This window comes from Myotis daubentonii, chromosome 2 (genome assembly GCF_963259705.1).
Source record: "Myotis daubentonii chromosome 2, mMyoDau2.1, whole genome shotgun sequence".
NCBI classification, from domain to species: domain Eukaryota; kingdom Metazoa; phylum Chordata; class Mammalia; order Chiroptera; family Vespertilionidae; genus Myotis; species Myotis daubentonii.
In genome coordinates, this window is record NC_081841.1 from 31,807,826 (window position 1) to 31,833,012 (window position 25,187).

Consider the following 25,187-nt stretch of genomic DNA (forward strand, 5'->3'; position numbering starts at 1 on the left):
AGGCCTAAACCGGCAGTCGGACATCCCTCTCACAATCCTGGACTGCTCCTAATTGCTCACCTGCCTGCCTGCCTGGTCACCCCTAACTGCCCCCCCACTGCCAGCCTGATCGCCCCTCACTACCTCTGTGTGCCAGCCTGATCGCCTCTAACTGCCCCCCACTGCTGGCCTGGTCACCCCTAACTGCCCCCCACCAGCCTGGTCGCCCCCAACTACACTCCCCCCACCAGCCTGATTACCCCTAACTGCCCCCCCCCACCAGCCTGGTTGCCTCTTACTGCCCCCCATGCCAGTCTGGTCGCTTCCAACTGTCCCCCACTGCTGGCCTGGTCACTCCTAACTCCTCCCCCTGCTGGCCTGATCACCCCCAACTGGCCCCCATGCCAGCCTGGTAGCCCCACACAGGCTCCTGTTCAGTCATTTGGTTGTCCCTCACTAACCCCCCTGCCAGCCTGGTCATAGGCAGCCATCTTGTGAGGACATGAGGGTTAATTTGCATATTACCTCTTTATTATATAGGATTCTTAATAATGGGTATATGTCTTTCAAGTGCACCCAAAATCTCATAACAGTGGACATTTTACCTGAACACTCTCTACAACTATAAAAAGGGGATATTTATACAGTTAAAGGTGAGCATAACAAAACAAAGTTTGTATTTGTTCAAAGGACTTCTGGTTCCTGGCATTTGAGTTATTTAAAGGGGCCATGTTTCTATCATGGCAATACAGTCAAATAATGAGAAAGATATTCAAGGGCATAGAATAGAATGAAGAACAAGAATCTACAAATACATGAATACCACCCTGCAAATAACTGGATACTTTGAAAACCTGAATCAGTTACTTTAGTTTTAATGTAATGCTACTGTTTCAAGGCATAAAGTATATTCTGTTTTTTTGAACATACCCCTTTATGATAGGAGACTCCAATAGTTTAACATAACTGACTCTTTTTAAAATATTTAAAGAATTGCTCTATGTACCTGTCTCTGAAAGAAAACTTAGGGGGGGGGGTGCATCCTGAGCTTATTATAATTTTTCTGTAACAATCTAGGATAATGGGCACTTAGCAGATGCTAATCTAATAAACTCTGTTTAGACTATTCTTCCTCTAAAGTGTAAGTGTTCAAACTATATCACAGAACTTTTACTTTCAACATTAATCAGTTCAAATTAATTTAATTTTATTATTCAACATCCCTAACATTTATTTTTATAATCTATAGAATGGTGAAAATAAATACATAATTTGGTTGAAATAAAGATTTAAAAATATAAAATGCACCATAAATGTACATAGCTGTCATATAACAAATATTTTTTTTCTCTTCTGACTTACTCATTTCTCTTTTCTCCTTCATTTTTTCCTTTGGGCTATGGATAATGATCCTTTCTGTGATGAAATATGGGAGAGGCAATAAGAAAGCACATTTTCTCTCTACTCTTGGAGAAGGCATTTGACATGACACAGAGGAAAAAATAAACTGAAATTTCCCTATGTGTTCAAAGGCTAGCTGTTACAATGACAATTTTTTGTTGTTGTACATATTTTTGTATGTTCACCATATTCTCTCTAAAGTTTAGAAATAGCATTTTTATGTTAACTACTTTAATTTTGCAAGGAAAATAACAAAAAATGTTTCAAATTCAAGGAGTAAAGAAAATGTCATAAAATGATTTTGCTTTTTTTAATTCTGTGGTTTTTAAAAATTTTCCATTGCAATTTCAGCTGAAAGAAGTTTGAATAGACAGTTGAATTTTCCATTTAAGCCTCTCTATTACTATTAAGCTACATCCATGCAAATGATTTTATCTTTTATCTCCTTCGTAATACACAGATAGTAATCATTTTTTCTGAATTTCTTAAAAATTTTTAATTAAATAAGACCATTTCCAGTAAACACAATACATAATCAATGATAATGATAAAGCATCACACAGAAAAGGAAAAAATAATATAATTATTTGGAGAAAGGTACTTACAATAGAAAACATTAATTTTTGGTGACTAGGCTAACATAGCAAATTTAATAATTATATTATGATGTGTTCCAGAATTAGGTAAAGTTATATTAAAAATCTGTGAGATGATGGAAAATAATCTTAATCTGTGAGAAAAAATACCCAAGAATGATATTATGCCCAAGAATAACAGCTAACTTTACTTCTTTGCACCCAAATGGCTGTAAGAGTGTGAAAAGTCCCATAATCTTTTTCTTGCATTTTTCTCTCTGTAAAATTCAAATCTTAATGTTTATGTATTCTAATATTAGAATAATCGTGTGAAGGTCCATTATATAATATGGAATTTTACTTCACTAGGAGAGAAGCTCTGAAAACATCCCAAAGTACTGTGATTATAACTCATTACTATTTCACCTTAATGGCTAAGGCTATCATACATCTCTATGGGAAACAAAGTCTCCAGTTTATGTGTTAATTATACTGACCATCTCAAAACATTTAATACATCTCTCATAACTCTTGTTTAGGCCAGTAACAAAGAATAGGTATTAAATCTGAATGGGTGAGATGAAATAACAACAAAGTAGCTGAAATTTCTTTTAGCTTTACTGACTGGGTAAATATATTAATGCAAAAGAAAATACTTGAAATAAATTGCAGTTGTTAGTGTAAATTGAAACTAGCATTTTCATTTAGAATATTTAGATGGTAACTATTTTAAGGTCAACATATTGTATGATGTAAGTGTAAAAAGAAAAGTGAGTAATGATGAAATCAGAGTAAAAGTTCTATTTCATTAAATGACTTAAAATACCAAAGATGAAAGAAAAGAAGCTTTGCGAGGCAAGAAGTACATCTTATCTGATATTCAGGAAATTTGCCATCAACTTGGTCCAGCATGGACAGCTTATAGACGCCTAGGGAATTGGAAAGGGAGACTCAAGCAGATAGTGTATTTGAAAATGTCCTACTTATCTTTTTTGGAATCTGTTATAATTTAATCATCTTGAAATATGAGTTAACATATCCAGAGAAATGTGATAAATGAATAAACTTAGTTTGCTCAACTAAGTTTAGTCATGTAGGACATTATTTTGTGGAAAACTGTCTGAGCAAGGAACACGGGATCCTATGATGAGCACAGTTCTTGCTTTGAAGGTTAGATGAGAGGGTGAGAAGTGTGAACCAGACAAGCTAACAGGTCATTGTGATAAGTACCAAGGCTGCTGCCCAGGGGACCCTGCAAAGGGCCTCAGGCTAAGGGAAAAACAAGTTTTTTGATGACTAATTTGTGCACCCTGATTCCAGATGAGTCACAGGGCTGGTGGGGGCAGTTTTAAATACTCTAATTAGGCAAAGTCCTGAGTCCTCCGGAGAAAAAGACTTTGATCTTAGAATCAGAAAAATATCTCTAGGAGAAGGTGTCGATACAACTAGGGTAAGTCAAGAGCAAAAGTATAAAAAGGTATTAAAAGATGAAATTATGAGAAGAGGGGTGAGGTTTTGGAAGGACATTGTATCCAACAAAGTACGTATTTTGTGCAGAAGGACTTGCAGGCAAGAGAACACATGGAACTTCCTGGATGTTTCAAAAGAGCACAGGCCTCTAAAAGGTCAGTTAAAAGATGAAAGTCTTAACTTTTAACAATCCACTCTGAATGAGCAGTGCCCTGAGAATAACCCCATTTCAATTCTCGGACTCTTCTAGGTCAGATAGGGAAGGGAAAGGTCAATGGAATCCAGTGCCATCATGGAGCTACAGAACAATGGGTATTCTTAACGCTCTGATGCCTTATGTCCAGGTGTGAGCTTTACTTTGCAAAATAAAACAAAATCCTAAGCACATTCTCTGAATGTTGTCGTTCAGAGCCTGGGTTTCAGGAGGTTTTTTTTTTCGTGTTTTTTTTTTTTTTTTCATAAACCTCTTTCAGGGGATAGAATTGAGAGAGAGAATAAAAATATACCCTCTTTTTGTGTCAATCTTGGGCCTGTGAGAAATGATGCAAAACCAAGTACTATGTATAGGTAAAAATAGGGACTTAAATGATACACAGCAAATCAAGACAGTGCTTAGTTCTTGGGAAGGAAGACAGAACCTGAAACAGAGAATCAGCTTTATATATTCGCTATTTAAACAATCAGAAAAATTGGAAGAAAATATTAGCATTTATTAACTTGGGTCATGAGTAACAAGGTTTATTGTATTATTTTCTATTATCTGCTCTCTTTAAAAAAAAATAATAATCAGGTGCCTCTTAGCTCATGTTTGGCTCTTGAGGGGCCCATATGCTCATCTCAGCCTCTTGCCAAACTCACAAACCTCTGTTCAGCTGGGGAAGCAAAAATTAACATCTCCTCTTTTTGCAGTTTCACTAATTTCATGATCATGCCCCTTCAAAGTGGGTTGATTTCTAATGTGACCATTTTAATGTTAACTTAATGTACAATCAAAGCAAAAGAGATGAAATAAAATGCCCTTATTGTCTATTAGTACAGGATGAAAAGATTTTTAAAATAAAGTGCTATAATATGTAGCAAAAAATTGTCATGGATTTGCTATTTTAGTTTCTAAGAAAATTATTTCGGAGACTGGATATATAAATCTAAAAAGAAAGAAAGGGGGGAAGGCAAGTGAGTTTGCTTCTCATTGTAATTTTGATTTAATGATGTCTCACCGGGTTGTGAGTCAGAGGCAGGAGACTCGTGGTCATTGTTCACCACAGCAGCTGCTGTGCTCAAACCTCCTTCGTTGTCCAGGATTTCTACAAGCTTCTGCCCTTCTCTCAAAAGCTCAAGGTAATGTGGACATCAATGATTGGTGTGTACACAATATAAAAAGAAATTCTAAAGTAGTAGAGAAATAGCTGATGGTTGAGTGCCAGATTTCTGTTCTCTAGCATTATTTCCCAATTTAAAATCCAACCAACACAGCACCAAAGGGCCCCTTTCTCTCTCTTTTCTGACGTAGAGGTGTTCCACTCCCCCATCACAGTATTTTATCTTTGTGAATCTAATACACTGGAATATGAAGAACCTAACTGAATAATATTTTGTGTCAGATACTGTGCTAAAAGCTTTCCTGTCATTCAATCACTGTTATTAGCTCCATATTGTAGGTGAGCAGACAGGTTTAAGTTCAGAGAATCACCTGTAGTTACACAGCCATTAAGCTGTAGAACTGAAATCTAAACACAGGAAGTTAGGACTCCAGAGTCCAAGCTTTCAACCACTTTGTTAGACCTCTTCCTAGTGTAGTTTTTAAGCCACATCTGTTTGATGACTAAGGAGGTTGAATGTCTATTGATCAAGAAAACTGCCTTCTAAACCCCTTGAAGGAGAGACAGCATAACGTAGTGCTTGAAAGCACAGAACTTGACATCAGACGCCCTGTATTCCAATCTGTTGTCACCACGACCACAAACAAATTGCTCTCTGAAGTGAAAATGATAATATCCCTACCTGAGACTGTGCTATCATGAAACTATAATCTGGACATTCATCAAAATCTCTTTATATGTGCCAGCAGATGATAGTAAATGAATATTTCTGTAACAAAAAATGACAAAGTCATCTGATAGTGTGTCATGAACTATTGCACAGTTTTGTATAAACCCTTAGAAAGTTTGTGTGAGTGTACTCAGATTTCTTTCAGAGATTCACAAAATGATACATACATTTTTTTTCTTGTTCCTCAGGGCTCATCAACATACCTGCAGTAGCCCTTGGAATATTCTCTGGAGGGATAGTAATGAAAAAATTCAGAATCGGTGTATATGGAGCTGCAAAAATCTACCTGGGAGCATCAGTCCTTGGGTACCTCCTATTCCTTTCCCTGTTTGCCCTGGGCTGTGAGAACTCTGCTGTGGCAGGATTAACTGTCTCCTACCAAGGGTATGTTCACTCATGAAATAATCTGAAGAGATTGGCTTGCTTAATCAAATTAATTTTTCATAGAGTTTCATAATAAGATGATTTGATTTTTAACCATCATCGCCATGGAAAGGGGATAATTGTTCTATTGTTCCATAACTGATGATATTTATGACATGAAAGTTATAATTGTCACCAAAATCTGTCATCTCTTTTGAATTTGAATGTCTTAAAGAAATATTTAAAAAAGCTAAACCTACATCTTACTTTAGGGCAGCAACCTGATAGTGGACAATTCAAACCTTGAATGTTGCCTCTCCCCATTCTTAGTGAAAAGACATTGTATGGGTTATTTAATAGAATCCAGCTTCAATTTTCCCATTTAAAAATAGAAGCAATTACTGCCTTTTAAGGTTTTGTAAGACTTAAGCAAGATAGCATATGTGAAAGTGGCCAGTATTGCCTGGCACAAAATATATATTCCATTCATGAAAACAATTGTATTTTTTTTCTTTGACCATAACTGGGAATGTCTCCATGCCACCCTTTGGGGTCTCTGTTGTATTCAAATCAGGTAAAGTTTCAGGAGACAATTCTATTCCTCAACCCAGTGACCCACATGGCAGCTCTCTTTAGTTCTTTGCAGTTGGCCAAGAGAACTTACTGATACTCTCAGGCCTATGACATCCCTATGGGTGGGTGATTAAGTTTCTTGGCTTCCAGAGTCTATCACTCGTTTTTTAATAGTATATTTTTTCAGTTGTACAAGATAGTGATTCAACATTTATATACCTTATGATTTGATCACCATGGTAAATCTATAAGCATCTGTCACCCTACAAAGTCAGTATTATATAATTGACTATATTCCCTGTGCTGTACATTACATCTCTGTGACTTATTTATTTTAACACTGGAAATTATTATCTTTTATTCTCCTTCACCTTTTTCAACCATTTCCCACCTCCCTCCCCTCTGTCAACCATCAGTTTGTTCTCTCATCTATGAGTCTATATCTGTTTTGTTTTGCTTGTTCATTTCTTTCTGATGGAGCTTTTTTTTTTAGATCCCATATACAAGTAAGTCAGATAGTATTTATTTTTCTATGTCTGATTCATTTTACTTAGCACAATTCCCTGTAGGTCCATCCACATTGTCAGACATGACAGATTTCATTTCTTTTCATTACTGAGTAACATTCCCACATATCTCACATTCTCTTTATTCATTCATCTATCAATGGATATCTAGGTTGATTCCAAATCTTGGCTATTATAAATAATGTTGCCATACACTTAAGGGTGCTTATATCTTTTACAATATGTGTTCTCATTTTCCTCAGATAAATATCCATAACTGGAATCTATCACTCTTAAAGCTGGGTCTTGAAGAAACTATTTTGCCTTCTCTTCAAGAGTCCTTAAAATCATTGTCTTTGAACATGAGTTTCCAGAGGCAGCTCTTTTTATCCGTCTACCTACCTCTACATTGTTGGTTTAAAAAAATGATCGAGCCACTCCTGTATGCCATGCCAGCCTTCCTGATTGCACCTGCCTGACTGACTAGAAGTACCTGTGGCTCAAAGGTCAATGCTTCTAACATTACTTTCTGTTTCCTGAAGGTTCAGCTGCTTCTTGCTTACTGCTTGCTTTCCAACTCCCTTCCTATGCTTTCTTCCAAGTTGATCTGTCTTGTCTCCATTTTTCAATCTCCATCACCTTCATTAACTCAGTTTCTTCTATTGTCAAGGGAACATCAGTTATACTTTTGTTATCGAACATGTATAGAAAAATTAATGAATGCACAGTTATTATACCCTGCTTCTGGAAGTTATCACACTAATGTTAGACTCCCCTAAGTGGAGCATCACCTTAGTAACAGTCAGCAATGTAGATTAAGAACAATAATTATAAACAGGAATTACATGAAGGTTCTGGAGAGAGTAGAAGTCTTGTGCTATCTTTATCCCTATAATCCTCATAGTAAATGGACAGTGGTAAAGTACTTTGTATTTTGCAATTTACAAAATATCTTGACTTTCAGTATCTTCCTTGTATCCTCAGAACACCTTGTGAGGTAAATTTTGTTATTCTTGTTTAAAGGAAATTAAGTTTAGAAAGGTTAGTTTACTTCCTCAAAGTATAATAAATTTCTGCAACACCATGCTCTCTATAAGACAAAAGCAACACATAAACAGACAATAATAGCAAACTTTTGAAGTTCATGTTAAAAGTATAACATTTTAGTATAAAATATTTATAATTATCTATACTATAAAAGGGTAATATGCTAATTAGACCAGACATCTTCCAGATGTCCTACCAAACAAAGCCACGGTGGCAGGGGCTGAGACAGAGGCGGTTAGGGGTGATAAGGCTGGCAGGGGAGAGCAGTTAGCAGGCTGGCAGGGGAGGGCAGTTAGGGGCGATCAAGCAGGCAGGCAGGCGAGTGGTTAGGAGCCAGTGGTCCTAGATTGCGAGAGGGATGTCCGGCAGTCAGACATCCCCCGAGGAGTCCTGGATTGGAGAGGGTGCAGGCCAGGCTGAGGGACCACCCTTCTCCCACCCCCACCCCCACCCCAACCCCCTGCATGAATTTCATGCACCAGGCCTCTAGTTTTATTATAAAAATATTTAGAATAGAACATAAATATTATTAAATTAATAGAAAATGATATATTTACTACATGCATACTAGCCCTTAGAAGTACTCATCTTAACAGACTATAACTGCATTGAAATAATGCCATCATTCCTTAAAACATTCTAAAACTCTTCTTTTGCTTTCAAAAATATTCTCAACAATGGCACTGAGTTAGCCTATAAGAGTAGCTTTGCTATTGGAAGCAACCAAAAAAAATTGCAACATCACTGGGGAAGTCTGTCCCCTCCCAGCTTGACTATTTTGAAAGCAAATTTCATTTGAATATAAACATCCTGGCATATTTGATAAAACTCATAATTACAATTTTAAACAACTCCATTGGCAACACATCCTTCTTAAAAATCACGTGTGCAATTAGTTTCTCCATCAAGATTGCCCTAGGTGATAAATTTAACCTACCTTCATTAACATAAAATAATTGGCTTTATAAAATACAACCTGCTCCCCAGGGATCCCCCTGAGTCACTGTGATTCTGGACACTCAACAGGAACATTGTCAAGAACCTTTAGATGAGGTAGTGGAAGGAAGAAAGCTGCTTCTGCAATAATGAGAATAAATCTATTGTGAGACAAGAATTTAGAATCCAGAGACTTATAAGGGTTATAATTTGTCACTAATAAACCTTGGAATTTGAGAAAATTATCTGCCCACAGTGGACCTAATCACAACCAGATTCCTTTTAGCTCCATCCTTCTGTGATCTCAAGATCGATAGTGCCCGATTGTAGGCTTTCAGAGGCACATATTGATACTTTCAGATACTACTGAACAGTCTGTTAACAAGGGATGCCTTATGGGAGGGAATAGAATGAAATATTCCTGTATGATTTGTCAGGAGACCTAGTTAAATACTCTTTAATTTTGTTTGGAGACATCTCAGAGGTCTTTCTTTTTACATTTGAAGTGACCAAATCTATAGCAGTCCTACTAGATAGAATATTACATCAATTAAGAAATTATTATTATAATTATTATAGGAAATAGCTTTCAGAGGGAAGGGTAAAAATGATTGATTCTTTCTCCAAAATAGAGTACCATTTTTTAATTGATTGCTTTACCAAAATCTTGTTTCTTAGCCTACTATGTATCAGGAATTGTTTTTGGTGTTAGTGATACAGAAATGAATAAAACAAATAGTTATCAGTGAGAGTACATGTGTGTGTTTAAGTTTCTCAATTTTTGTAAAAAAAAAAAAAGTAGGCAAAGAGAATAAGCAAATAAATAAATTCAGAATGGGAGAGGAAAAAATGAATTATGAAGGGCCAATGGATGCTAATTAAGGAGCAGATAGAAGAGACATACCACTGTATACGTATACCCATAGAAGAATAAAGAGATATGAATAGGGTAAGGAGAATAAGTATAGGAGGATTCGGTAATTCAGGTGAGAAGAAATAGAAGTGAGGGAGAGAAGGAATTCTTGTACAGATTAAAAGGGAAATACAATGAATGAGAGAACAAAAGAGAGGGGAAAAATAAGAAAAGACAACCAAAATTAGGTCATGTTAACTGTTTTTAAAAAGCCAGCTTTTTGAGGGCAGATATTGTCTCATTCATATTTTTAGCCGTCTTCTCCCAAAGCAAGTACTTGGAAGGCTTCCGATAAATTTTTTATGAATAAATAAATGGGTAAGTCATTTTAAAAAGCATGTGAAATAAAGTCAAAAGATTTGGAAGAGCTACAAACGGTGGGAGGATATGTGGGAGAAAGAAAAGTTAGATGAATTGTCAATGCATTTATCAGTCAGGTGTACACTAATAAGATATGCTATAGATGTTGAAAGTCTGTTGAAATGTTGACTGCCTGACTCTTGTTTTCTTCACCATACCATTAGCAATGCCAATTCTACTGATGTTTAAATAACTCTGAAAGAAATTTACACACACTCCATTTACTATGCATTTACGTACTGTCAAAAATCCTCTAAAGTTTACTTTTCTGCCTTGTAGCCATTTTTCATACGTCTTTGCATAGAAATATATGAGAAGATTCTAGAGGCAATAGACATTAATAAAAAACCGTATTATGTGCAGTTAAAAATCTCTAGAGATAACTTTCAAAAGAATGCTATTCTTGGTGGCTGGTCTCACATTTAATGATCAGAAGCTAATATTTCTAATGAGAATTATGTTTCCAAAAGGGAAACGTTGTTGGCAGTGCCCTTTGTATCACTCCAGAACATTGATTTTTAAAAATATTAGGTTACTGCCTGCTAAGAGGTAATATTTTATACTGTTACATTTCTTTTCAGAACCAAACCTGTCTCTTCTCATGAACGAGCTCTCTTTTCAGATTGCAACTCAAGATGCAAATGTTCAGAGACAAAGTGGGAACCCATGTGTGGTGAAAATGGAATCACATATGCATCAGCTTGTCTTGCTGGCTGTCAAACCTCCACCAGGAGTGGAAAAACTATTGTAAGAAATCTCCCCTAAAGTGTGTACCCATGGGCCTGAAACAATATGTAACTATACAAGTCTATGGGGGTAGGGCTCAGGGGCCAACCCAGAATCAGACCACACTGGTGGGAACCCTGGCTCTTACTCTGCCCTTGTCTTTATTTATTTATTTTATTTGTTTTTTTATTGTTGACAGTATTACAGATGACCTTCATTTTCCCCCCCTTTTACCCTCCACCCCCTTCCCCCACCCCAGGCCTTCCCCACACTATTGTCTGTGTCCATGGGTTATGAGTATATATATATTCTTGGGTTAATCTCTGCCACCCACCTCCTCACTGAGATCTGTTATTCTGTGCCCTTGTTTTCTTGTGTGGAGATAGGAAATATTATCATCATGAAGAAACTAGAGTTGTTGAGAGAATTAAGCTAAAAATTAAAATCATGGAATGGGTAGGATGAGCTTGGTAGTTATGTACTCTAATTCTCTCATTTTGCTTTTAAGGAATATTATTCTTGAATGAGTAAGATCATATAATAAGATCTGTATTGGGATCCATGTCTGCTGACCCCACTACCAATGGTTTTAGGGACGGGACCAATAGAGGCCAGTGTTAGGAAGGCTAGCCTAAGAGGTCTCTAGACCTAAGGGTCGGGCATCTGTTTTTGAGAAGGTTGATGTCTCTGGGACTGCTTCTCCTGAGAAATCAAGCCAATTTGTGTAATAAAGAGTTAGTGGCTGGAATGAAGGGTTCCTCTAGGATGGAAGAGGAAGATGAGGTTGGAAATATAGATAGAAAACCAAGGGTTTTATGTACTTTATTATTAGCAGACTCATCCCCCTGATCACACCTTCACATTCCTACTCAAACTCAGACTCTCCCTCATATCAGCTGTGTATACTGCACAGTGGTCAGGTGGCTTTGTACTGTGGCTGATGAGATCTGCCTGTATTTGACAGTCCTAGAGGGCTGAAAGTAAACACACACATATTTACACATGCTTGTCCACAATAGGAGAATGCTTAGGCAAACACTTCTGCAGACACAGAGTAATACTTTGATTTCCTCTCCGTTTATTGCTATTTTAACATTTTATTCAGAACGTAAAGAATTGGTCTCTAGCAATAGTGAGTAAGACTTCCCTCCCATCTGAAATCTCAGTTTTCACCCTCCATCCCTTTTCATCTTTCTTTCCTTTAAATTTTTTTTTTCTGTAAGCCACTACTTTTTGCAAACAACTGCTTCATTTATTAGAGCTTCATTTATTGAGGACATTGCATGTCAGGGACTAAGAGAGGTGTTTTAAAAACAAACTCGCATTTAAGCATTATTTCCTCAAGTAGATAGGTATTATTTTATTGGTTTTCTTCATGTGAGAACTGTGGCACTGAAATACAAGGGATGCCTAAAACTCACATATCTAGTGAGAGACAGTCAAGATTAAAAAGCTTTTTACCTGACACTAAAAAAATCTCTATCACTTCTCTTTCTTACAAAGGAAATGCCACCTTTACTTCACTGTTTATCTAAAAATTCACAAACTTTTCTGTGATAAAAATGACAACTTATATGTATACATTCATACATCAAATTTACAGAAATAAACTGATGATAGGTTATTAAAGTTGCTTTTCTGTCCACAATTAAGTTGAGTTTTATTTCTCAGGAGACTTTTTTCTCGTAACCACTATAAATGATGTCATATCCTCAAATTTTGCCTCTTTATTTAACAAATTTTTCTTGAGTGCTTAAGAACCTATTTTGGGCTGTAGATGTGAAATGATGACAAAGCTGACAATTTCTGTCAAAGGTGACATTCTAGTGAAGATACATAGTTAAAAATAAATGATTATATATTATTCTTACAGGTAGCAATAAGCACTGTGAGGAAAAGAGGAGTGAGGATAAAAGGGTGGAGAGATGGTTGATCATGGAAGCTCTCTTTAATGAAATATCTGAGCAGAGACCTATGGTGTATATGCCAGCCATGGAGCCACCTAGAAGAGCTGCCCAGAAAAGAAAACAGCAATGAAGCATGGGTAAACTCACCATGTTGAGGCTTGACAAGGGCATGATGGAAACCCATGTGTGTGGCTAAAGCAGGAGGAGAAGGGAAAAATCATTGAGCAGTCAGTTCTGAGTGAAATCCAGGAGCTACATCATACACCATGGATAAGCCACTTTAAGGATTTTGGATTTTATACAAGTTCTAGAGGCCCAGTGCACGAGATTTGTGCACTGGAGGTGGGGGTCCCTCAGCCTGGCCTGCACCCTCTCACAGTCCTGGAGTCCTCAGGGGATGTCTGACTGACCGCTTAGGCCTGCTCCCCACCGATAGTCAGACATCCTTAGTGCTGCTGCGGAGGAGTGAGACACTCCGCCACTGCCGCTGTGCTCGCCAGCCATGAGCTGGCTTCTAGCTGAGTGGTGCTCCCTCTGTGGGAGTGCACTGACCACCAGGGGGCAGCCCCTGCATTGAGTGTCTGCCCCCTGGTGGTCAGTGCGTATCATAGCAACCAGTCATTCTGCAGTTCAGTTGATTTGCATATTACCTTTTTACTATATCCTATATTATATCCTATATAACAAAAGGCCAGCCACCGTAAGTGTAACAACCAGAACAGCCAGAGACCAGAACCACCATGGCCCCTCGCCGGGCTGGCCCCATCCCCAAGCAAGCAGTTAGGAATAATCAGGCAGGCAGACAAAATGATTAGGGTGATCAGGTAGGCAGATCAGTGGTTAGGGGCGATCAGGTAGGCAGACAGCTCCTTGCCAGGCTGGCCCGCCCCCAAGCAAGTGGTTAGGGATGATCAGGCAGGCAGAACAGCAGTTAGGGGTGATCAAGTAGGAAGACAAGTGGTTAGGGGAGATCAGGTAGGCAGGCCAGCAGTTAGGAGCGATCAGGTAGGCAGATGGCCCCTTGTAGGGCTGGCCCCGCCTCTTAGCAAAGAAAGAGGGAGGCCCAGGCCACCAGTGGCAACTCTGTGGCAGGTGTGCAGCCGGCCAGCAATTGCCTCGCAGAGGGAGGCCCAGGCCAGCCAAGCCATCACACCCCACACCTGTCGCCTGCAGAGGGAGGCCACTGATGGCAGGGGAGTCGGGGGCAGCGCTGCACAGATGGCAAGCAGTGGCAGCAGTGGGGGTGGAGCCAGCTGCCTGCAGCCCAGTGAAGGTAAGCCCTGATAGGCCCTGATCTCAGGCCAAGCCTAGGGACCCTACCTGAGGGGTCCCAGATTGTGAAAGGGTGCAGGCCGGACTGAGGGATCCCCCCAGGTGCACGGGGCCTCTAGTAGGATAATAAGAAGCCATTGGAAGGCTAAGAACAATGATGCAATCTGCCTTTTTTTAAAGGCTCATTCGGTTACTGTGTGGAAACACAGTAGTTGGATAAGAGTGGACATAAGTTGAGCATAAAGAGACCATTGAGATAATCAAGGCAAGAAACAGTGATGGTTTAGACTTGGAAGTGGCAGAGGAGGAGATAAGGTACAATTGGATTTAGTAGTATTTGCTGGAAGATAACTGTAAGTTTGTAAATCAACCATCAGCTGTCTGGATAATAAAATGTTATCTTTATAAATTTTGCTTTGTTCTATATATTCTAACACAGAAAAATAGAAGAATATTTCCCTGTTGTTTACATAATATCTGTATGCTATACTGTAAAGACTTTTAAAATAAGTATTTATTTTTAACTTTATTTAAGTTGAACTTCAGTAATTGGACTTTTCCCTGTCTTGTTACAGATATTTCATAACTGCACCTGTGTGGGAATCGAAGCCTCTATCTCAGGAAATTCCTCAGGCATGGTGGGCAGATGCCAAAAAGATAATGAATGTCCCAAAATGTTTCTGTATTTCCTTGTAATATCAGTCATCACGTCCTATACTTTATCTCTAGGTGGCATACCTGGATACATATTGCTTCTGAGGTGAACACTGACTCTCCTTTCCCATTTCTAATATAAGACATGCTATAGTCATCTAGAGCAGTGGAATCATCATGATTTCTTATAGCTCACTTAGGAAACATCCCACACCCTCTTTCCACTGTCATACTTTTCCCACATTAGGTTCTTATACAAAAATGTGGTTGAATAGAAGTTTTTCTAGTGAGAAATGTTTGCAAACCATTGGTCTAGAAAGAAATGTTAGTGCCTACATCACTGTAGCCACTAAATCAATATAGTCTGCTATTTCTAATGCTGGTGATATTAATCAGCATAGACTAAATTTGTTTTAGATTAAATGTGGTTTCACTGAATTATGAATGGTAGTGTTTATATGACTCTTTAAAGGCTCATCTAATATCACAATTTTTTATTTTTATTACTTTGATATGTAGGTTATTTTTCCATATATTATTACTCTAACTGGCGTGTGTGTGTGTGTGTGTGTGTGTGTGTGTGTGTGTGTGTGTTTAGAGCAATTGAGGATTCTAATCCACAAATATGGTGCTAATGACTCCAAACATTTTTTCTTTTAAAACCCTGAAATAATTTTTTTTATTGATTTTTTACAGAGAGGAAGGGAGAGTGATAGAGTGTTAGAAACATCAATGAGAGAGAAACATCGATCAGCTGCCTCCTGCACACTCCCTACCTGGGATGTGCCCACAACCAAGGTACATGCCCTTGACCGGAATTGAACCCGGGACCCTTGAGTCCACAGGCTGACGCTCTACCCACTGAGCCAAACTGGTTAGGGCTGAAATAATTTTTAATACTGTGCACCCCTTTGCATATTTTAAGTGGGCATCTATATAATAAAAACCTAATATTCTGAGTATCTGGTCGTCTGGTTGTCCCTTCAACCAATCAAAGCATAGTATGCTAATGATATGCTAAACCATTCAACTACTCACTATAATGTGCACTGACCACTGGGGCGGGGGGGCAAACGCTCTGACCGGTAGGTTACCTTGCTACTGGGGTCTGGCCAATTGGGACTGAGCAAGACAGGCCAGACACGCCTTGGAGCCTTTCCTTGGCTGGCCAACCTCCCACATACCTCCGCGCCCCAACCGTGCACTAGTGGGGTCCCTTGGCCTGGCCTGCACCCTCTCACAATCAGGGACCCCTCAGGGGATATTGGAGAGCCAGTTTTTGGTCAATCCCACTCAACGCAGGAGCTCTCCCTGGGGGTCAGTGCACTCCCAAAGGGGGAGCACCACTCAGCCAGAAGCCGGGCTCATGGGTGGCAAGCACAGCAGCAGTGGCAGAAGCCTCTCCTGACTCCGTGGCATTCAAACATTCCCCAAGGGCTCCCAGACTGAAAGAGGGTACAGGCCAGGCTAAGGGACCCCCCCCCTTGAGTGCACGAATTTCATGCACTGGGCCTCTAGCTTGTTAAGTTCAATAGTAACTAAGCATTGATTTCCAGTATATTGTAAATAATTGCTATTAAAATTATAATGATTTTAAATGTAGGTCACTCTTTTAAATGTAACCAATGGGATCTAAAGAAAATGGATTAAATAACCAATATCACCTAATTTAAAATCATTTGAAAATCTTTAATAGTCAAAATGTTGCATATTTCTTTCTTCTTGAATTTATAACATCATTCAACTTCCCTATAGACTCTCTTTCTGTTGTAATACAATTACTAGAGGCCCCGTGCATGAAATTCTCTGGGGCAACCCCCTATTGGTCAGCGCACATCATAGCAAACGATTGAACTCCCGGTCTCCCGGTCAAACTCCCGAGGGGACACTTTGCATATTAGCCTTTTATATCTATAGATACTTAAGCACTTGTTATTTACTCTCCTGTCATAGATCTCCACTATAATGTACATAAAGTCAAATTTTAAAATGTTTTATAACCAGTATTCTGTAAGAAAATTTTCTTCCTAATTTAACTAGCCTCACAAATATTGCTAATATACAATTAATCAAACTAACCTAAAAATATTAGAAATGTTATACAATTATTAAACAAAAAATCAAATTCTATTGGAAACAATTCTTTAATGAGGTAGATTAGATTATTTTAGATTTTACATTGATTAACATATAGGAGAATGAATATTTAGTTTTTATAAAATGAAACTAATCAAAAGGATTGTATACATCTTTAATTTCCTGCAGTTTATATTATAGAAGTCGATTTAAGAAAATAAATAGAAAATAGGACCTAACATCTACAAATGCTTTTTTGGAAAAAAGTGTAAGGACAACATGAGATATTTGCATTTTCAAATGGGAGCGTGGGTTCGAAAAGATGGGAAATCATTGACCCAGAGTTCTCAGGCCAGGATTTTTCTTCATGGGTGGCTATTTTTCCCACATCTTCTTACACTGTGACAAGTAGTTAATGGACTAAATGAATAATCAGGCTACTAGAAGAAGAGTTTTCCTTACTGCCAGTTCTTCAAATGAACCACTCAGTATTTTGACATAAGAAGGAGATAAATGTCCTTGGATTGAAGGAGAAAAGTTGTGGGTTTTGCCTCTTTTAAAGAAGAGACTAAATGAAATTATACATATAAAGAACTTATTACCATGGTTAACACTCAATAGTTATTATATAACTTTATTGCTATTAAAAGCCACAGACCAATCAGCTAAAGCTATTCAGTCATATTAGGATGCTCTTGTTACTTTAGATTTTCTTGAACTTGGCTGAAAAATTCAGGTGTCCACTATTTAGCACAAATACATGCCACAGTGATTGTGATTGTATCAACCCAGATCAATATAATCCTTTGCTTTTAGATCAAAAGCACAAAAACTAATTATAGGTTATTAATTCTTTATTGTTACCTCAAATTCTTGCACTATCATAGAAGTTTGTGGGGGCTTTTTGTGTGTCTTTGTTATTTTGCTGATTAAACACGATTTTACTTTACCCAACACCATTTGAATATGTCACGTAGGGCTGATTTATCTTCTAGGAATGTTAACTATAAGCTCCTGGATGCATTGCCTTTAATTTTGCCTAATTTGCCTCCCCTATGCTAGGACACTAGTGGGATCTCCATAAATGCTACTTGAATCTAGTATCACTTCACATGTGCTAAGTAGATTGTCACTAACATTATTATTTGCTTTAGTGAAATACACATATATATTTGTAATAGTGCTTTTCTTGCTTTTAGGTGTATTAAGCCACAGCTTAAATCTTTTGCCTTGGGTATCTACACCTTAGCAATAAGAGTTCTTGGTAAGTGTAATCTATGTTTTAAGTATGGTAACCATCACCTAAAAATAGTTGGAATATTTTTCTAAATATTTTTACAGAATTATCATATACTAGGGGCCCGGTGCACGAAATTCGTGCACTGGGTGTGTGTGGGGAGGGGAGTGTCCCTCAGTCCAGCCTGCCCCCTCTCACATACTGGGAGCCCTCAGGCGTTGACCCCCATCACCCTCCAATCGCAGGATCGGCCCCTTGCCCAGGCCTGACGCCTCCGCCAGAGGTGTCAGGCTTGGACAGGGGACCCCCATCTCCCCCTGATCACTGGCTCTGGCCCCCTCCCAGACCTGAGGCCTCTGGCCCAGGAATCATGCCTGGGCAGGGGACCCCCATCTCCCTCTGATCGCTTGCTCCACCCCCCGCCTAAGCCTGACGCCTCTGACCCAGGCTTCAGGCCTGGGCAAGGGGACCACCATATCCCCCCAATTCCTGGCTCCGCCCCCCGCCCAGGCCTGATGCCTCGGCCAGAGGAGTTGACCCTCATCACCCTCCGATCACCAATCACTGGATCGGCCCCTTGACCAGGCCTGAGGCCTCTGGCCTAGGCGTCCGGCCCGGGCAGCGGGGACCCGCAGCTGCAGCGGCCCCGCGATCGTGGGCTCCGCTTTAGGCCCAGGCAAGGGACCCCTAGCTCCCGGGACTGCCAGCTTCGACCGTGTCCAGCTCCCATCGCTGGCTCCACCCCTACTTCCTGCTATCACTGGCCAGGGCGGCAAAGGCGCCTGATTCTCCGATCATGGCTGGGGGGCAGGGCAAAGGCGGCCCCAGGGCCGCCTTTGCCCTGCCCCCCAACTCTTAGCTCCCCCCTGGGTTTCCAATCACTGTCAGTGGCAGGGGGCTTCTTCCTGCTTTCCCTTTCGCCTCCCTGCATTGTGCCTACATATGCAAATTAACCGCCATCTTGTTGGCAGTTAACTGCCAATCATAGTTGGCAGTTAACTGCCAATCATAGTTGGCAGTTAACTGCCAATCATAGTTGGCAGTTAATTTGCATATAGCCCTGATTAGCCAATGAAAAGGGTATTGTCGTACGCCAATTACCATTTTTCTCTTTTATTAGATAGGATAACTGACTGATATAGGTGGTTAGGTCCCTATTTTTTTTACTTTCTTCCTTCCTTTTTTCCTCCCTTCCCTCCTTCCTTTCCTTGACTTCTCTCTTCCTTTGTTTTAGAAGTATCTATGGCAGTGGTTCTCAACCTTCCTAATGCCGCGACCCTTTAATACAGTTCCTCATTGTGGTGACCCCCAATTTCATTGTTACAAATTGAACATAATTAAAGCATAGCGGTTAATCACAAAAACAATATGTAATTATATATGTGTTTTCCGATGGTCTTAGGTGACCCCTGTGAAAGGGTCATTCGACCCCCAAAGGGGTTGCAACCCACAGGTTGAGAACCGCTGATCTATGGAGAGTCAGTGCTTGGGGCCATGCTATAATAAAATGAATCTGTGAGAATAATGCCATTTTTTGTTTAGCAATCTTGTCTCTTCCAGCATTGGTCTATTGTAAAAAACAAAAAACAAACAAAACAAAACAAAAAAAACCACTGCTGTTATAGAAGATCCCTCTGAAAGAAAAGCCAAAATGTGAATCAATAAGAAAGGCTAAAGCCTAAATGTAAATTTTATCAGTTATTAAAATGGAAGGAATTATTTTGGGCTACTCTCAATGCTAGGATATATCATTTTGGTAGAAAGATCAGATCATTCAATCAAAGCAGTATGGATGATTTTTTAAATGTAATTGGAATTTTTTTCTGACCACTAGATTTTTCAATATGCATTAATTAAAATTCATAGGAAATAATGTGAATGAGTCAGATACGTTTTCTGTTCTTAGTAAGAAAAAAGTGAAACAATCCTAAATGTTTCTCTGTAATTGAACAGAAAAGAATTACCAGGGAGAAAAACAAACTCAGAGCTTTAAAAAAGTCTGTTTTTTTGGTTTATATAGATCTTGACATAAAGTGGGTATAATATATGAAGATACAATATAATCCTGATAAAATTGGGGAAACAACCCCTTCCCCCATCTTTGCCTCTGATAACCACAAGTCTGATCTCTTTTTCTGTGAGTTTGGGGATTTTTTTGTTTGTTTTTTGTTGTTGTTTTTGATTCCACATGTGAGATCATACAGTATTTGTTTTTCTCTGTCTGATCTGACTTAATATCTCTTAGCATGAATATGAATCTCTGATAAGATTAAAGAGTTATTGTAAAGAGGTATGATTAAAATGTCATTAGTTAAAGATACATACTGAAAGACACAGAAGGGAACTGACATGATGTCTGAGACTTCTCTTAAAATATTTACCAAAAAAGTTTTTGGGGGTTAGGGGAGGTTTGGGTCTGGAGGTAGACTACACAATACTGATAAAATGTTAAGCTTTGTTGAAGTTATTGATATCACATGAGGGTTTATTACATTATCCTCTCTAATTTTGTGAATGTTTGAAAATTTGCTATTATGAACATTTTAAAACATATACAGAAGTTTGCCAGCATTTGGATTTTTATTTTTTTTTGCCTTTCTTCACATTATTAAGAGCAATTGAAGTTAGGTATCAACTAAATATTTTTAAGTAGTAAATAACCTATTAAATTGGACAATACATATGAAGAGTGAAATTTTATTTAAGACACCAAATAATCCCAATTGGCTGTTAGCTATATTTAACAAATTGCTCTTCATGCTTACGGGATTTTATGCATAATAGAATCACTAGATTCTTTCTAGATCCTAGAGTCCTTCCTTATCTTCCTAGGAAGGGAGGCACCCTTACAAATGGAGATTTCCTTATAAATGTAAATTTCCCTTTAAAAAGGAAAAAAGAAACTTGTGCCCGGTCTTCAGAGCTTCTCCTGTGTTTCTGTGTCTCAAAATAGCCACCTCAAAATAATCTTTATACCAGAGGCATATTGGGGGTGGCATGTTCTGGTCGCCTACAGATGCCCTGGTCTCTCCAAAGCAGTAATTTTTGGACTGAAAGGAAGTGGTTCCAGATAGTCATTCATTATCGGGTAATCAAAAAGATGTGCATATATTTTTAGCAGCAATTATTTGTTTTTCTCACAGCAGGCATCCCAGCTCCCGTATATTTTGGAGTTTTGATTGACACTTCGTGCCTCAAATGGGGATTTAAAAGATGTGGAAGCAGAGGATCCTGCAGATTGTATGATTCACATGTTTTTAGGTACCGTATCAAACTCATTCCCACATCTCACGATAATCACCGCCCAGGTCTGCACAGGCAATCAGCACTAACTTCCTCACGTCATTTCACTGCTTTTAAGAAAAAGGATCGTCTAATCAAGGAGCCTGTTTTACAGAATAATTCTATTACCATTTAATTACTTGGCTATACTTTTAATTTTCCCCATTCGTGATCTTAACTTGCATTTTTAATGAGTAATCACTAAAAAAAAATATGACATAAGGTTCCAGAATAGAGTAGAATTCTGAAAGTTTATGCACACAAATGAGTAATCCCCTGAAACTCAGAGGCATTTAAATTTAGGTCATATTTTGGGTTTATTTCCATTCTTTTTCAAACGGAGCCAAACTGTCCCATTTACGTCAGCTATCATCCCCCTGGGCCAGAGTTGGATTTGGCTCTAAATCTATCCGGCTTTTATTGCCAAACTGATGTTCAATTATTCCAGTACTTGAAATGCATAAAAGTAAAAGGTTTTCTCTGTGAGTGTGAGTGTGCATGGGGCTGGGGGGCATGGCTTTTTCACTATGGCATCATTCAGTCCAATTCATCAAACATTTAGTCCCCTTATTGCTTAAAGCAATGCTTCAATGGCTTAGAAGCAGGAGTGATTTTTTTTTTAAGGTTTAAAATCTGAGCATTTTCTAGAGAAAGAAACCTGGTGCTGAGCCATGGAAGTTGGAAGCTGGATGTGGGAGCCAATCCTCTTAAATAAGTTTGTTTGATTTAACAGACTTTGATGTCATGTGAGAATGTACTTTGGTCTTTGAAAGGGAGTAGAGTTCAGCTTCACCCACATTTGCTAAGGCTGTTATTCATTTCCATGTAAAGACAGTATACCTCAATCAGAGACTGTGAGTATCTGTACAAGGTGATCAAAAGGATCATTCAGCCTGTCTTTCCACACCCTCACATCTTATGACAGAATGCAGAACTCCAGGCTTCTCATGGAAGAAACTGATTTAATAATGGTTTATTCTTAAGCCATTATTTTCTACTGACAGCTCTGATTCCCCCTGAACATTGCTTCTTGCAGTTTTTCTGTAGAAATGAATTTTAGGCAAGGTTCAAGGGTAAGCACGTGATTTATTATTCCAACCCAGACACATTTGAGAGTGAAAGGGGGCACTATTAAAAATTGCCCTGGGACAACACTGCAATAAACTGGCACTGTTTTGGGCAAACAGGGATATGGTCTAAGGAACTAATTTACAGAGAGCGTGTAAATTATTATGAAATTAGTAGTAACTGAAAATGACAATACTACTAAAAAGTTACTTGATGCAAGCATACTGCCGAAATAGTCTCATATGTTCAAAGAAAGGCCTTTTATAGCGACTGAATCTGCATTCTTAAAGAAACCATTCTCATGGTACTTTTGTTGATATTGATGGATTTCACTGGTATTAATATTTATTGAATGCTATTATGACCTTTCTTTCACCTTTTATTTGCAGTTGGATAGTTACGATAATTAAGACTGAGATTCTCTCTTCTTCTAGGCACATATATCTGGGACTAACTATGCTGCTGGGAGTAATGTCCATTTTCTTAAGTATTGCAGTACTGTTCACTTTGAAGAAAAACTGTGTTTCAAAACAAAGAAGCTTCAGAACCAAGAGAGAAAGAACAATGGTGTCTACAAGAATCGGGAAGGAAAATTGTACTACAAGTGATCATTTACTGCAACCCAACTGCTGGCCAGACCAGGAAACACAGCTTTAGAAAAATGATGCCTCGAGCCACCTTTTCTATTTTCTGAAGATTCTGCAAACAAAGTTTAATCCATGTGAACAGTCTTTATCCTTTCTAAACATTTCTACTTTGTTTTTTATCCTAGGTATTAGGTAATGCATCTGATAATGAATATAATTAATCATATTATAGAAAACATAGATGATGAAGTGAAACTTTTTAATGTATATACAAATCATTTATATTCGCTAGTCATTCTGCTTAATTTTACCTTATGCCCATTGACATATTAGCTCTATTCCTAGTCGAACAATTGTCCCCATAATGTAATAGCTATGTGCAAAGTAATTTTTAAACTGAGATACTTGTCTAGGATACGAGACTACTGTTAAAATTTGAACCATATCTTGGCATCCTTCAACTATCACCTTAATGATGATGATGTTGGATGGAGTCAAAACATGTAGAAGAAAATTTCATTTTAAGCTTCTCCTTTCTTTTGAAATGCAATAATTGATATAGAAGTGTGTATAGAGGTGCCCTAGCTGGTTTGATTCTGTGGATAGAGCATCAGCCTATGGACTGAAAGGTCCTGGGTTCGATTCCAGTCAAGGGCACATGCCCAGGTTACGGGCTGAATCCCCAGTAGGGGACGTGCAGGAGGCAGCCAATCAATGATCCTCTCATCATAGTTTCTATCTCTCTCTCTCCTCCCTTTCTCTCTCTGAAATCAATAAAAAATATATATTTTAAAAAATGTATAGAGGCAAATGATCTTGGGGGATTTAAATTTTGCATTATTAGCTCTTCTACCATTCATCACCTGTGTTTTGTGTGCAACATTTCAAGTGACGTGGTTGTAAAGTAACCAAGTTAAAATTCATATGCTTGATTGCTCTTCTATGAATTCAATGAATTAAAAAATAATGTTAAATAAAATCCTGCTCCTATCTTAATGTACGTAAGTAGCTCCAGACTTATGCACATGATGTCATCCTAACACATATTTGCAAGTTGAATTTCTGAACGTGTACAGTAAATGTGGGTGTTATAGCAGGAGTCAGAGGGATGGGTTGATTGGTGTGGTTCCTCTTGGTGCTCTCCCTGGCACCTATCACAGGGCCCAAGGGCTCCTGGGCCAAGGGCTGCTGCCAGTACTGCCTGCCAGAGAGCTCTCTGTTTCTCTGCAAATGAAAAAGTCAAGCCGGGCATTTCCTCCTTGCCAGCTTCCTGGTGCTTCTCTGACTGGATACAGTCGGTATGGCAGTCCACCATCTTTAACCTTCAGCTCAGTTCTGTGCTGCGTTTTTCTTTCTCCATCACTGCTGCACAAGAGGGCCTGGCCCTCCCGAGGAAAGCAGACCTTCACGTGGAGTCCACCCCAGTGGAGTCTTGAAATTGTGCAAGTCTCAGCAGCCTTTAGAACAAACAAGACAATAAACAAGGAGTCTTTTTTTGAGGCGTGTCATGGAGCCTAAATCCAACAAAAAGGTCCACTCAAAAACACGTGGCCTTACTCACACACTGGGAGAATTAAAGCAAACGAAACGGTTTGCGGTCTTTTAATTTTTCCTTCATATACCAGTCCTGTGAATATGAACGGAAAAAGCTGGAGATGGAAAGTTTGGGGATGAAGAGCAGAAAAATGTCCTTTAAATATTTATTAATTTTGTCATTTTATTTTAATTGGTGATGCCAGGGTTTTTTTTTTCATATTTTACTATTTTTTAAGATGAAAATAGACTTATGTTTTGTTTCCAGCAGGCCTACCTCAGACCAGCTGCTGCCCTAATAACTTGCAAGCAGGAATCCTTTTTGTCATCTGAATATCAATCTTACCCATAGCAAATATTTACCGAATGGGTGAGTGAGTACACTTGTCAAGAGTTTGCTTTGTAGAGGTGCAATTAAAATTCAGGTTCCTCATCCTGTCTCCCACATCCTCTTTATTTTTCAAAGCTTTTTGTAGCAATATCCTGAAAAATAACTACTTTGCAAGTAAATTTCTAAATAGGATCCTATCCAATTTACTCCTGAGTAAGTTAAAAAAATAAAAATTGGCATAAAGGATGATCAAATGATTTTTTTTTATAAAAACACTGAATGTCAATGAAAAGAAAGCATATTTTATGCATAACCCTTAATTCAACAGTGGAATTATATACG

General features: G+C 38.6%; 1 protein-coding gene across 1 annotated transcript in view; it reads left to right on the top strand.

Moving 5' to 3' along the window:
- Window positions 1-23,705, top strand: part of SLCO1C1 (solute carrier organic anion transporter family member 1C1) — a 47,829-nt gene extending 24,124 nt beyond the window's left edge. Inside the window, exons 9-14 of the mRNA XM_059680955.1 lie at window positions 5,663-5,858; window positions 10,754-10,919; window positions 14,653-14,837; window positions 18,007-18,071; window positions 21,188-21,305; window positions 22,829-23,705. Of these exons, the coding sequence (XP_059536938.1) occupies window positions 5,663-5,858; window positions 10,754-10,919; window positions 14,653-14,837; window positions 18,007-18,071; window positions 21,188-21,305; window positions 22,829-23,051 (953 nt within the window). The 3' untranslated portion in view covers window positions 23,052-23,705. The remainder of the gene's footprint in view (window positions 1-5,662; window positions 5,859-10,753; window positions 10,920-14,652; window positions 14,838-18,006; window positions 18,072-21,187; window positions 21,306-22,828) is intronic.
- The last annotated feature ends 1,482 nt before the right edge of the window (window positions 23,706-25,187 follow it).